Genomic DNA, 13,110 nt, shown 5'->3' with positions numbered 1-13,110 from the left:
AAACTCAGAGATTGGAAAAGTTTACTCTACTTTTATACTTAGCTCATTAAATCGTTCAGTTTGATTACTAAAAATTTAAGAAATTTGCAAGTTTTCAATCTCTTTTGCTTTGGCAATTTTTTCAATAAATAAATTGCAAATGCCTGTTCTTTCTGCAAAGGCCGTAAAGTTTTGACACAAGTTAGCCCAATTTGTTGCACAAGACTGAGTGAAATCTTTTCACAAGGCCAAAATTTCTTTAAATATTTAACTAGAAATTCTTTAACTAATGGGCTTAGTTCCGCAGAGAAGTAGTGCTGTTTTTTTAACGCAACTGATGCCACTTGACTCTAGCGGCATGTCAAAAAAGTGAAAATGCAGTTGTCAACTGGAAAGGTGCTTCATCAAAAGCCGGTGACGTCGTTCAAGTGCCAAGGAAAAAGCGAGACGTGCGCAAAACACAACTAACTCACCCCACGCTTTTTACGCTGTCCCGCACAATGCCAAAGAGGAATGCAGTTGACTGTCGTGTTTTTAACTCATACTTCTCTCCTAGAAAAACCTTATGTTGGAGAGAAAAATTCAAATATTAGGATTGGCAGCAATATGGCGAAAATTTTCAAGTTAAAAAATGTTTCACATATATGTATTACCTTTCAGGTCATTAATTGGTATTAGATATTTTCAGCCTCATAGTCATAGCACCCATTAAAAAAATCAACACTGCAGCAATCTGCCTTTAAGCTGCTATTTCTATTTCGAGAACGTGATTTCTCTCTTTAAAATTAAAATATCCTAGATTTTCCAGATAAAATCTAAATTTTTGAGAGCTTCATATATACATTTCAACAATTCTAAAAGGATTTTTTATCATCATGAGATACATGAACACTAACACCAATGAATTTAGAAATTAAAGAAATTATTTCTAGGTGGTCCACAAAAAGTGCACGAATTTTTCTTAATTAGAGTTTCAGTATTAAAATAAAACGACTTCTTCCTCGTTGCTAAAAATGTTTCCTTAAATATGTTACCCTTTCAATTTTTTTATTATATCTTGTTTCCACGAAAAATAGCCTTAATGTGGTGTGTGTACCTGTGACGCCAAAAATTATCAGAAGAAAAAATTCAAAGGAAGCAATTAACGAGGATGGGATCGTTTCTGTTTTATCATTGAAGAACCAACCTTAAATTTCGACATGTTATAACTTTGATTTTTCTAACGATCTCATTTTTTGCCGTTTTTATAGTTCGTATCTTTCAAACCCTGTAATATCAGAAAATATGATACCCGCCCCTATTTTGACCATAGCCATTGAGTCGGACGGAACAAACAAAACAGCAAATCCGACAGTTATAAAAGTTGAGCGTGCTACTTGGGAACGCATGCAGGCATCTCGCTGCTTCTCATTCAACGAATCTCGTAGCGAAATGCACATCTGACAAAAGAGAGAGGCCTGCTGATTGTACATTTATGCGCGCCGCCTTAATAATACATATAATATCCTCATTATTCGGCCAGACGAGTATGCCGTGTGTATTTTTTAGCCAGCAGCAGCCTTTTTTCTTCGGCGGGGAGGCTATTCTTTTCGCTGCTCGACAATGTAATATACGAAATTCGGAGCGGCAGGAGGGATGGATATATACATACACCCTGTATGTGCGCGCGTAAGCTGGTTTTTTGCCCTCGCTCCGCCGCTGAGAGCACAGCACAGGTCGCTGAATCGAAATGTGCATCAATGCGTGCTGTAATATTGCACATGCATGGTTGGCGTCGATCAATGCCTGGAATTAGAGAGATTTAAGGCCTCTCTCACCGCGCGCCTTCCCCAATTCAATGTGTTCTGCACAACCTCCTCCATCGGAAAACATCAGGACGAAGCAGAGGGTCGTCGAATGTAGTCCTCTGTTGGTTCCGCAAATTAAATATTTGTTTTCAAATTTACTGATTGTGAGAGAAAATACTCAATAAAAATGACTCTACTCTGCTTGGAATTATTTAACATAATTTCTCGCAGTCGGCTTCTGCTTTGGCTATAAGCAGCTAACAGTAAGTTTTATTTCCTTCGTTTTACAGACTTCGAATTATAAATTATAGTAGGGAAATGTACTGTTAACTCGGCTACATCAAGAATTCAGATTATGTGCAAATTGTTGCGCATGAAAAATATCTGAATTTTTCTACTAACTTTTCATGGATTTTCATTTGCATATCTACAGTAATGAAAGGTTAGAAAAATATTTTTGAGCAGGAAATTTTGATCTAAAATTTGATATTTTTTCAAGAACCAAAAATTTGCAAAATCGCTTGGGTATTTAGCTGATTGTGTTGGAAATGAAAATTATTCATTTGTTTATAATGTCAAGGAGTGACACTTAAGGGGATCAATTGCAAAGAATCAATAATTTAAGGACTCTCCAGGAGACTAAAACAAATTCAATTGATAGGAGGTGAGAATGAGCCATGCTCACCCCTTGGAAAAAATATTTACGGTCAGTCTGTGTGCCAATAGCCAGGTTTCCTGATGAGGCTTTTGGGATTAGCTGAAATACAGTTGCTATACAAACCAGTGTTGAAATTGATTCTGTGATTGGTCTCCTTGCACAATTTTTTAAAAATTTCCTAACCCGCATATTTCCCCTTCTAACTCTCCATCTGTTCTAACATATTGTTTCATGGTTCAAATGGCTCAATATTGCATGATTCGTACTCATTTGGAGGTCCCGTAACGATAGGAAGCTCACAAAATTCACAGCGCTGGACATAACCAAAAAAGCAGCTCTACATAGGAATCAGTAAATCTCATAATTTATTTAGAACAATCCCCTATCTATGTAGTACAGTTTTTATTTATCGCCTCCGTTTACGTCAACGCATTGATTGTGGAAAAAATGCAGTCGCTTATTTTCCACGACCGCAATAGGAAACGCACGTGCATTGGCCCATGGCAGCGAACTGTGCCTTGTGTACGAGTGGTGTGTGTATTTTCACGTGTGCTCGCGCAGATGAACTCACTCTGGCGGCATCGGCAATGCAATCGGCGCACAACGGTTCCTAGGGCGAAGGTAGCGACCTTGCTCAATATACGCAACGAAAACTAACATAATGAGCATGAAAAGCCCCCTGTGTAAATCAGCACTTTGGCTACTTACGCGTCGTGCACAGCTCACTGCGCCGCCTCGGGCGCTCCTGCTTTTTCCACTCTGAACAAATCGACGCAGCGATCTCTCGCAGCCCGCGGCGCTCCGTCCAAATCCGCTCTCCTGGCAGATGCTTTCATCAAAGCCGTAATGAATCCCAAACGAGCAGCCTTTCTGAACAACGCACTCTCTCGCGCGGGTTGGGTCTTGAGAAAAGGTAAAAGGGATGGAATGAATTTCATCCCAGCTCAAGACGAGTAGTATATAATACTTTGCATGAAATAGCAACGATTCACATTATTTATATTTAAAATAGTTGCAAGGCAAAAGGTTTTTGTTAGAAATTTACCGTTTGGTTTTCCTTAACTTAGGGTCTCTTTCCTTCTTCTTCTTTGTGGAATATTCAATTTGTGCTTGGACTGAAATTATCAAAATTCAATATTTACGTATGTTTAAAATTTCATCAAATCAAAAATTTGCTAAAAATTAGACGATCGTGACAGGCCCCTCCACTAATGAATATATTATGAAGCAAGAGTAATGCTCCCTGTGTCAAAAATCTATATTTTTAATAGCATTCAAAACAGCTTCATCTATGTTTAAAATAATTTCAATAGGTTGGAAACGACCAGTTTATCCTTAAGATAAGAGAGATTAAAAATTATTTGGTTGAAAAATATTTTTGATACAAAGAAGGGGTTTTTTTCTGATCGACTGTAATTTTTTCAGCCATGCAGTGATAAATTTTTATGCTACTGTTTAATCCTTTCAATAGATAAATTTAATATTTTAAAAAGTGTGACAATCACGTGGACTAGAAAATAATAATAAAAAAACACCAGAAAAACTTTAAATAACCAAATCCCGTGGCAGCAATTTACGCCTTGCAGGAGAAGGGAAACTGTGCCGCAGAACATTACTTCAGCGCGGGTAGCTTACCATTCCTCACCTAAACATCGTGACACGCCATTGCACGAAAACATCTAAATATGTTGGGTATTGAGATGTTGGAAATGTGAGAGTTTACGACAATTTAATTTTAGAAATGTTTGCAAGTTTTTCATAAATTTACACTCCCGACTATTACATTTTACTGCTGGCAAACCTATTTTGTTCACGAACACAATACTATTGACAGTTTCTGCTTCGCCACTTTTCAGCAATACATTGGATCAATGAAAACAAGGCTGAGTAGCCTGCGTAGAGGAAAATTTCACCCTCCAGTTCACAGCAGCGAACGCAATATACGCAATTTTATCTTTATTCCACAACAGAGAAGAGGTATATTACAACACTAACTTACGCACTTACATATACTGTTTGTTTATTATTTCTCTGGCGCTGCTTTTTCACATTTTAATAACTCTCGACGAAATATTGTGCGTTTCAATCCAATTTGGCTTCTGTGCACCCGCGGTATTTGCTGCGCGTTACTTCCGCACCACTTGTCTTTCAATTCGCGTCGGAAGCCCTCTCAGCCTATGAATATATCAAATCCCCTCTGGCCGAGGACACTGGGAAGGCCGCAGGATTTAATAAAGCGCGAGATGCAATTTCGATTCAGGCCCCGACCAAACAAGTACCACACTCAGGATCAAGTTCATTAAAAAAATGTTTTGAAATCAATCTTGAGTGCGCAATTTTATTTATTTATCTATTTCTCCGTTCATATATATACACTTAGTTGTACAAAGATCAAACGATTTTACAATGGTTCAAATTAACATACAAAAAAACAAATATTACCAAGTCACACAACACATTAAAATTATACAATTTATATATATATATATATATATATATAAAACAAATTTACAGGACAATGAATGGAGACTAGCAATGTCTCTCTATTGAAAATCAGAATTTATTTCACCAGTAGGTAAATTTTCTCCCTTATTCGCACACTGTTCGATAGATCGTGGAATTTATGTGAAAAAACAAATGATTCGAGGTTGAATATCCGTTAAATTTTCGAGAAACGAGTCAAAATCTGAAATTAACTGTTACTCGGTCCAGATTTAAGTATTGCACGCATTTTATTTGCTAAATTCCACAAACAATAGACTCAATGAACCACTTGCTACAGCCAACAATGCAAATTTTTATTAATTGTTAGCACCACTTCAAAAGGCAAACCTTTCAACATTTTTATGAAATTATAAAAAACTTTGTAAAATAATTGAAATGTCTCAAATCGACAACCTCAAATTGTTTTTTAATGGACAGTGAGCTGCATTTTCAGAGGAAGAAAGAAAGAAGATAAATTTTTGGTGGTTTCCTTTTTGAAGAAATTAATTTTCCTGGGATAAATCAAAATAGTTCTTTAGTTAGTTAAGTCTAAAAAGAATATGAAGTGCATTGAATAATTATGACATCAACTCTGTATGTGGTTCATTTCGTGCATTAAATTAAATATGCCTCCCGTAGTTTGTTGCCCATATTCGGCAGATTTGAAAGAGCTGATTACGAGCGTGTGATTAATTTGCGCTGACAGCGATGGGGGCTGGAGCGCAGCGTGCGTGAACAAACGCGCTTATTTTGAGCAAACAATGATTACATACAGCATGCGATGGGCACTATGTACACGTAGTACAATATAAAAAGCACCCTCGTTGCTCAATGCGCGCAAATAAACAGCTCGCCGCGAGTTTGTAGACTTGTTTTATTGCTGCAGCAGCCTCGGAGGCAAAAGCTCGAACAAAGCACATTTGTTTGTTTCATAAATCCACACTAATTCACGCTTCGTTGAGCCAAATCCGATCAAGGACCGAATGAAATGATTGAAATCCGCTGCTGCAATGAATATCGATCCAGCAAATTGTTATCACTGCTTCATGCAATATTGCCGTTTTTTATTAAAATGTTTTGTTAAAATTACAAGAAACCGCTAAAATTGAGACAGTAAAAAATATTATTAATTAAACAGATTCTGCACACCGGAAAGACTTTGAAATTAACTTCTCGCAGACTTAAATTGCAAAAATGGAAGTGTTGGATTTGAATTATTATATTTATATCACATTTTTGTTTATTCTACAATCACAGATTTCAAATATTCCGATAGTGTTTTACAAAATATAATAATTGTGTTTTTGAATTAATCTTACAAAGGAAAAAAATTTGCCACCTTCTTCACAAATTAAGCCGTGAGATTAAAATAAAAAAAATCCGCAATAAAATTGAGGAACAAGTGTTTTCCCTTATCAAAATAGCTGCGTGAAGAGTGTAGTGTTTACACACTTTCGAAAAAGGTGCATTTCCTGCAATTCGTTTAGCACTGATTTAGACATCAGGCGTAAACTGTCGGGACAGCAGCCGCTGCCGGCGGTGAATAGGAGCAGAGCGATCAATTGGTGTAAGACGCGTGTAATTCCCATTGAGCAGCCGATGAAAGAGCCGAAGGTTGAGCTGGTCAAAATTCATTAGACGCAACATGTTCAAAGGGAGCCGCCCCTGCGCTGCGTGCAACAACTTTTGCGGTCTTTCATTTTCATCCTTTTCGCCTCCCTCGCGGCCGTTACCGAAAATAACAATAAAAATGTTGCGTTGTGATCGAGTGTTTACATAATCATGGCTGGACGCACAGAGAATCTTGAACAGAATAAATTCAGTGAACCGTGTGCCATTAAATTGAGCTATTAAATCGAGTGCACCTTGCTAATATATAAAGTTTAGTCCTGGATAGTCTCAAGAGGAAAAAATAATTATTTTTATCTCAACAAGTATTGGTTTAATATGTATTTAATTGGTTAGTGATGCAAAAGAGTGGGATCTTTGCTTCAAATTTTATTCGCCAAGTAAAATGGGATTGAGAACGATTGTGGTTCAAATGTTGTATTCATTTAGAGTTAAAAATCGAACTTGAATGAAACTTTAAAATGTGGCGCATTCAGTACATATTCAAAGCCAATCTAACTCAGGGTTCACCAATTTTGCAATGTGCAAAAATGCTCCAGTTTTTTTAGCAAAAAAGACTGAACAACCTCTCTAATTTTGAGCTTGTCTCCATTTTTCTCCGACTGTTTTTACCTCCCCATTAAGATCATTTTTTACGTCTAATAAGAAAAAAATGAACAAGAAAATTATTATTGACTTGAAATCAGTGGCACAATTCATGTTTTGGTCAACCAAAATTTAAGTTCAATAGAAAAATGCTTTTTTGACATTGATTTGAAAACCAATTTCTTATTAAAAATTATTTTTGAGTTGACACTTTATCCCTTTCTAACGGAAAACTAACTGGGATTGGGAGCTCTGAAAGAATATTTATTATATTGAATCACATTAATTCTTTCCAGGATACTTGAGGTAAATTAATATAGATTGAAAAAGTTGTTCTTGAGTTGCTTAAAAATTAATTACCGTCGTTAAGATTCTAAAGTTACATGCGCATTTTTAATTGTATGATTAGCAACTTAGGACAAATGTATGGTTATTAAATTTTCATTAATATTGGCAGTTGAAAATAAAGGAACTTTAAATAAAAATTTTAAATGAGTAAAAATTAATCCGGATTTATAAGTTAACGCCTTTTTTATTTATATATATTAACCAGATGAATTAAATTGTGAATAAAATATTTCTGTAAAGTGAAAAATTTTAAATTGTTAAGAATTAGCAAAATAAAAGCACTAATATTGTGCGTGTTGTTTTTGTGCAACTGTACCTTATCGCTATATTTAAGAGATTAAGGGAGCATCATATACTTGCGCAAAAACAACATACCATTAAATACAACATATTTTTTTATCTCAATGGTAGTCAAAGTCATTGGGACCGAACTGACATAGCATTTTATAACTCTTTTCAGTGCAAACAGAACTTCAAGCTAAGATGGTTGCGTTCACAGTGGCATTGGTGGTAATTTTAATATTGTTAGTGTACAAAATCAGCATCCGCAACCACGGCTACTGGCGCAGCAGAGGAGTGGAAAGCGTCGATGCGTTGCCAATTGTCGGTTCCCTCTGGTCCGCGCTCTCATTACAAGAGCACATGTCTGAACTTTTCAGCCGACTCTACTATGAGCACAAGGGCAAAAGGTTCGTCGGTTACTATCAGGTATACACCAAAAAGATAAAAAATGGGGCTCTCTGAGAAATTCTGTGTCGCAGGGAAACACTCCGGGGCTGCTGGTGATGGACCCTGAACTCATCAGGTCGATCGTCATCAGCGATTTCTCCCATTTCGTTGACCATGGATTCGAAGTTAGATGAACTTTGGAAGAATTTAGGGGTTTTAATGCTTTTATCTGTTATCTAGGTTGACCCACACAACGATCCAATGCAGTCTCGAAACTTGGTTAACATGAGCGGCCAGCAGTGGAAGGAAATGCGCACCACGCTGTCCCCGACCTTCACCTCAGGCAGGATCAAGGCTATGTTCCCACTTGTGTACGAATGTGCTGATAACTTCGAAAAATACTTGAGATGCCACCAAAACCAGGATTTGGATATAAAGGTGCAATCATTGCATTACACGGTTCATGAACGATAACCAATTTGTTTGTGATTTTAGGATTTACTCGCCAGATTTACCACTGATGTTATTGGATCTTGTGTTTTCGGCCTTTCGGTGAATTCTCTAGAAAATCCAAATGACACGTTTAGAGTAATGGGAAAAAAGATGTTCGATGTGGACTTCATACAGGGATTCAAAATCACCTGCATTTTCTTTCTTCCCAGCGTTAGTATAGTCAAAAGCTTCATTTTTTCCATTAGGTTGCCAAACTTTGCGCGCCTTTCTAGAGGCTATGGGGACAAATGTCTAGCGTTTGATTAAAGGACCTCGGTGCAGGGGGGCAAAAAGATTGGGTCCAAGCTCCATGCTATCCGCTCTGCGGTGATATTGCTGGACTCGATGAACTCATAACCCACGGGTTGAGCAGAAGGTTCAAAAGAAAAAAAAACAAAGGCACTATTATATATAGTAAACTAAAAATGGCCATTCTGCTAAAAGACACTTTCCAAAGAAATTGTACTTAAAAAACTATTAACGTAATTTTTCCTCGACAGGTTGCCAGGTTATTCAGGTTCAGCATCTTCAGCCAAGAACTTAATAATTTCTTCCGCAATCTCGTGAAAGATATAATTGAGAAGAGGCTACAATCAGGAAACACAAGAAAGGACTTCATGCAACTACTGATCCAATTGAAAAAGGGTCAATTGAGCTCAATTGACGGTGAATCACAGGAAATGAACGGATCTGCGTCTACCGTCCGTAATATTTAATTAGCGCATCTTTCACATTTTCTTAATATACCATTAAAACAAAGAGTTTACGGACGACGACATTGTGGCACAGGCGGTTGTGTTTTTCGTCGGAGGTTTTGAGACGTCTGCCACGTCCTTGAGTTTCGCAATGATGGAAATTGCACGCAATCCAGAAGTGCAACAGAAGGCTCGAGATAATATTGAAGAAGTTTTAAAACGCCACGGCGGCGAATTAACTTACCAAGCAATACAAGAGATGACCTACCTTGATAATATATTGCAAGGTACCAACAATCCAAGCACGAATTATAGGTTCCTACAAGTCTGTTTCAGAGGCTCTTCGAATGTATCCCCCGTTTGCAAATTTAACACGAGTCTGCACGAAAAACTACAATATTCCCCGAACGAAAGTTTTTTTGGAGAAAGGCACACTTCTGGTGATCCCAAACCGCGCAATACAGAACGATCCTGAGCACTTCGAGGACCCCCAAAAGTTTAACCCTGACCGATTCAACGACGATTGCGTGGACAAAAATAACAAAAGCATGTTTCTGGCTTTTGGCGACGATTGCGTGGACAAAAATAACAAAAGCATGTTTCTGGCTTTTGGCGACGGACCCCGTCAGTGCATAGGTGCGTTTCACTTCGATTTTCGTGAAATATTTTAACCCTTTTGAATTACGCAGGAATGCGATTTGCCAAATTGCAATCCAAACTTGGATTATTTGCAATTCTGCGTCACTTCGAAGTTCTGGAGTCGCCCAAAAGTGTCTATCCACCCGTGATAGATCCAAAGCAATTTGTTCTGGCTGCGAAAGATAACATTTACATCCAGCTCAGAGAAATCCAGAAATAACAACTTTTTATACTTTTAGAAAAAATTAGTAAGTAATTGATTGACTAAAGAAACCCCAATGCTGCCCAATGGAAAAAGACTTGTATAGTAAAAATTGAGATAAATTTTCAGAAAATTTTGGCGTTTGAAGTAGTCCGATATTAAAATAAACACTTTAATAATATACATCATGCTCTACGAAAAAAATATGAAACATAAGTGTGTATGAAGCAATCTGGTTGACCCTACAACACATATAGGGACAATTATATAATGATTTGCTTATTGAATGTCAAAACTTACCTACACTTAATTAATTTTTAAAAATTTGGATTCCATTGAACTATACGTTTCCTTTAAAAAACGAATTTCCAGCGGCGCTAAAAGATTTTACAAATGCACAGCAGGTGCAAGTTTCCGCTCTCTTCAAGCAGCATTTATGGAATGAATTTAAAAGTGCTGTAACGTCAAGATCATTTTAACTTTTGAATGCCTTCCTTAAAATCATAATATAATATTTTTTATAATTTCTTTTCACGGATCCTCTTTTCTATTTTCTTGGTTTGTGACTGCACAGAATATTTATTATTTTAAATTTGAAGATCAACGTAATTCAATTGATCGTGTAATTTCTGTGTTCATTGATAAATACCAGCAAAAAATATCATCGCTTTAATAATAACAAGTTGGTTTCGCTGTTAATGTTTAACAAACAAGCGATTTCGTCCAAATTTTGTACTTTTTTTATTTGGTCCTGGAAAAAATCAGTTTCAGCTGCATGAACTCTTTTTAACTTCATTGCCATTTCCCCAAATTCAGAATAAAACGTTTCGCGGAAGCAGAGCGTCCGGTCGGTGCGTGGGTGACGGTGAAGAGGCGCGAGAATCAATACGGGCGTTAGCGCTCGGCACGGCAGAAAAAGAAGGAAAATCGCGGCGCTGTGCTCTTGCGTCTCGTGCATGTGTATGTGTGTTTCGCAAGGGTTGGCGGACGAGGGCGGTGCTTTCCGCCAGCTAGAAAAGACGAGCACGAGAGAACCGCAGCGCTGAGCACACACACACGGGCGGATAATGCGCGCGCGCTGCTAGAGCACCTTTCAGGGGTTGGCTGCTCCTATAACTGTGTCCTTTGTGCCCGGCCGGCGTCTCATTATTTATTCACGCGTCCTTTGCTCGCTCGCCCGCCCGCCCGCCTGCTGACGAGCTGCTCTGTTTGTTTATTGCCAGTTGGTTTTCCATTATTTGTCCTCTCCAGCAGCAGCATCCGCACCACGGCCAAATGGTGAGCTGCGTGTGTGCTCTGTGCCCTTTGTCCGCGCGCGCACCGAGCAAAGTGAGCCGCCGCCGCCTCGCCTTGCTTTTGCGTATTCAGTAGTCTTCTCTCTTGCTGCGTGCCCCGTGCGTGCCACCATGAATTTTGCATCGAGTGTGTCGGAGAGAGCAGCCGACGAGTTTTTTCGCGAGCCAAATGGCACGGGGGCCACAATTAACTGAAAAAGCGCCGGTAGCTCAGCATACTCGCATTTTTTCTCTAACCAGCAGCATCTTCTGGTTTCAACAACCAAAAAAGAACGAAAGGAAAAATCTTTAATTTTATATTTTTTCTTTCGCTAGCTGAATTGACGCTAAAAACTTAGCAACTAATTTGGATGTTTCTGTTTCCCCACCTAAAGAAATTTTTTTAGTATGTGATAGCCGGTTCCTGTGTTCCGAGATGGGCTACCTCCTGATATAGCGAGCAACTCGCGAAAAACTCGCGTCCCAATAATGGATATAACATGGGCTCACAGGCCTTATTGGAGGAAGCATAGTCCAGAAAAGAACCAGCTCGTGATAATTCGGGGGGCTTTTATTGAAAAGCTAGCCATTTATCCTATAAAATTATTTCACGTATGATGGAAAGCTGCAAGCCAGCGCATCAAATGTAGGGGCAAATCAGCCCGCACTCGATCCTCAAACATCGCTCGGATTCTCTCTATTATTGCAAAAGTGTTCGCAAAGCATGCGCTTCATTCACAATGCAAGGCAACGGATTGGATGAAATTTTTGTACAAATTTTATTAGGATTCACCCAACCGAACCCACTGTTTAACAAATATCCCGCAAGAAATACTAGTTGGGAAAAATGCGTGCGTACATCACCCACTCTCTCTCTCTCTCTCTCTCTCTCTCTCTCTCTCTCTCTCTCTCTCTCTCTCTCTCTCTCTCTCTCTCTCTCTCTCTCTCTCTCTCTCTCTCTCTCTCTCTCTCTCTCTCTCTCTCTCTCTCTCTCTCTCTCTCTCTCTCTCTCTCTCTCTCTCTCTCTCTCTCTCTCTCTCTCTCTCTCTCTCTCTCTCCCCGCTGTAACACGAGTGGATAGCACATTAAATGATAGAAAAACCAATAGATACTATAAGTTCATAAAAATGAAGATAATTGAAATGAATTAGCTTGCAGCCAAATAGAGTTCCCTAACTCAATAATATATTATTTGGTGGATTGGTTTTGTAGAGGGATAATAAAATAATATTTTTCTTAGAAAAGAGACAGTAAAGTTACATTCATTTGAAGCTAATTTGATACAGAAAAATAAGAAGAATATCACTGAGTAGAAAGTTTTTTCTTATAAGCCTACACATACCATCGTGTCAAGTGGTTTATTTTGTCAGCTTTTCAGCCACAGAGAACCTCTGCTTGATGAGTTTTGTTTATTCCTATGATCTTGTATTTTCAAATCAGCAATTAATATTATGAATCTGGAGTAGATAGCCAATTGGATTTAAATTTATTTAGAGCCATTTAGATGATTATCTACACTTATTTGGCAGCTTCATGGGGAAATGGAGAATTTTTTCTCTTTAATATGAACGTAGCAACTCTGGTCTTTTTTACCAACTTCATTTTATATTTCAAACACTTGAAACTCTGCCCTTACTCTCAAGACTTCTTGTGTCCTCTAAATTGTTCT

At 38.1% G+C, this 13,110-nt stretch overlaps 1 protein-coding gene across 2 annotated transcripts; it reads left to right on the top strand.

The window, feature by feature from the left end:
- The first annotated feature begins 7,911 nt into the window (after window positions 1-7,911).
- On the top strand, window positions 7,912-12,407 carry LOC135945778 (probable cytochrome P450 6a14). Of its 2 annotated transcripts, none has more exons than XM_065493646.1 (9): window positions 7,912-8,178; window positions 8,232-8,324; window positions 8,380-8,577; window positions 8,635-8,802; window positions 9,132-9,336; window positions 9,392-9,613; window positions 9,663-9,876; window positions 9,922-9,962; window positions 10,016-12,407. In XM_065493646.1, exons 1-9 carry the CDS (start codon window positions 7,954-7,956, stop codon window positions 10,183-10,185), a joined length of 1,536 nt encoding a protein of 511 aa, XP_065349718.1. In that variant the 5' UTR covers window positions 7,912-7,953; the 3' UTR covers window positions 10,186-12,407. The 2 variants fall into 2 exon arrangements, with proteins under 2 accessions (XP_065349718.1, XP_065349717.1); XM_065493645.1 differs by having other exon boundaries at window positions 7,913-8,178; window positions 9,663-9,896; window positions 9,945-9,962.
- The last annotated feature ends 703 nt before the right edge of the window (window positions 12,408-13,110 follow it).

This window comes from Cloeon dipterum, chromosome X (genome assembly GCF_949628265.1).
Source record: "Cloeon dipterum chromosome X, ieCloDipt1.1, whole genome shotgun sequence".
NCBI lineage: Eukaryota > Metazoa > Arthropoda > Insecta > Ephemeroptera > Baetidae > Cloeon > Cloeon dipterum.
Note: the sequence above shows the minus strand (reverse complement) of the source record. Positions and strands in the feature narration are given on the sequence as shown.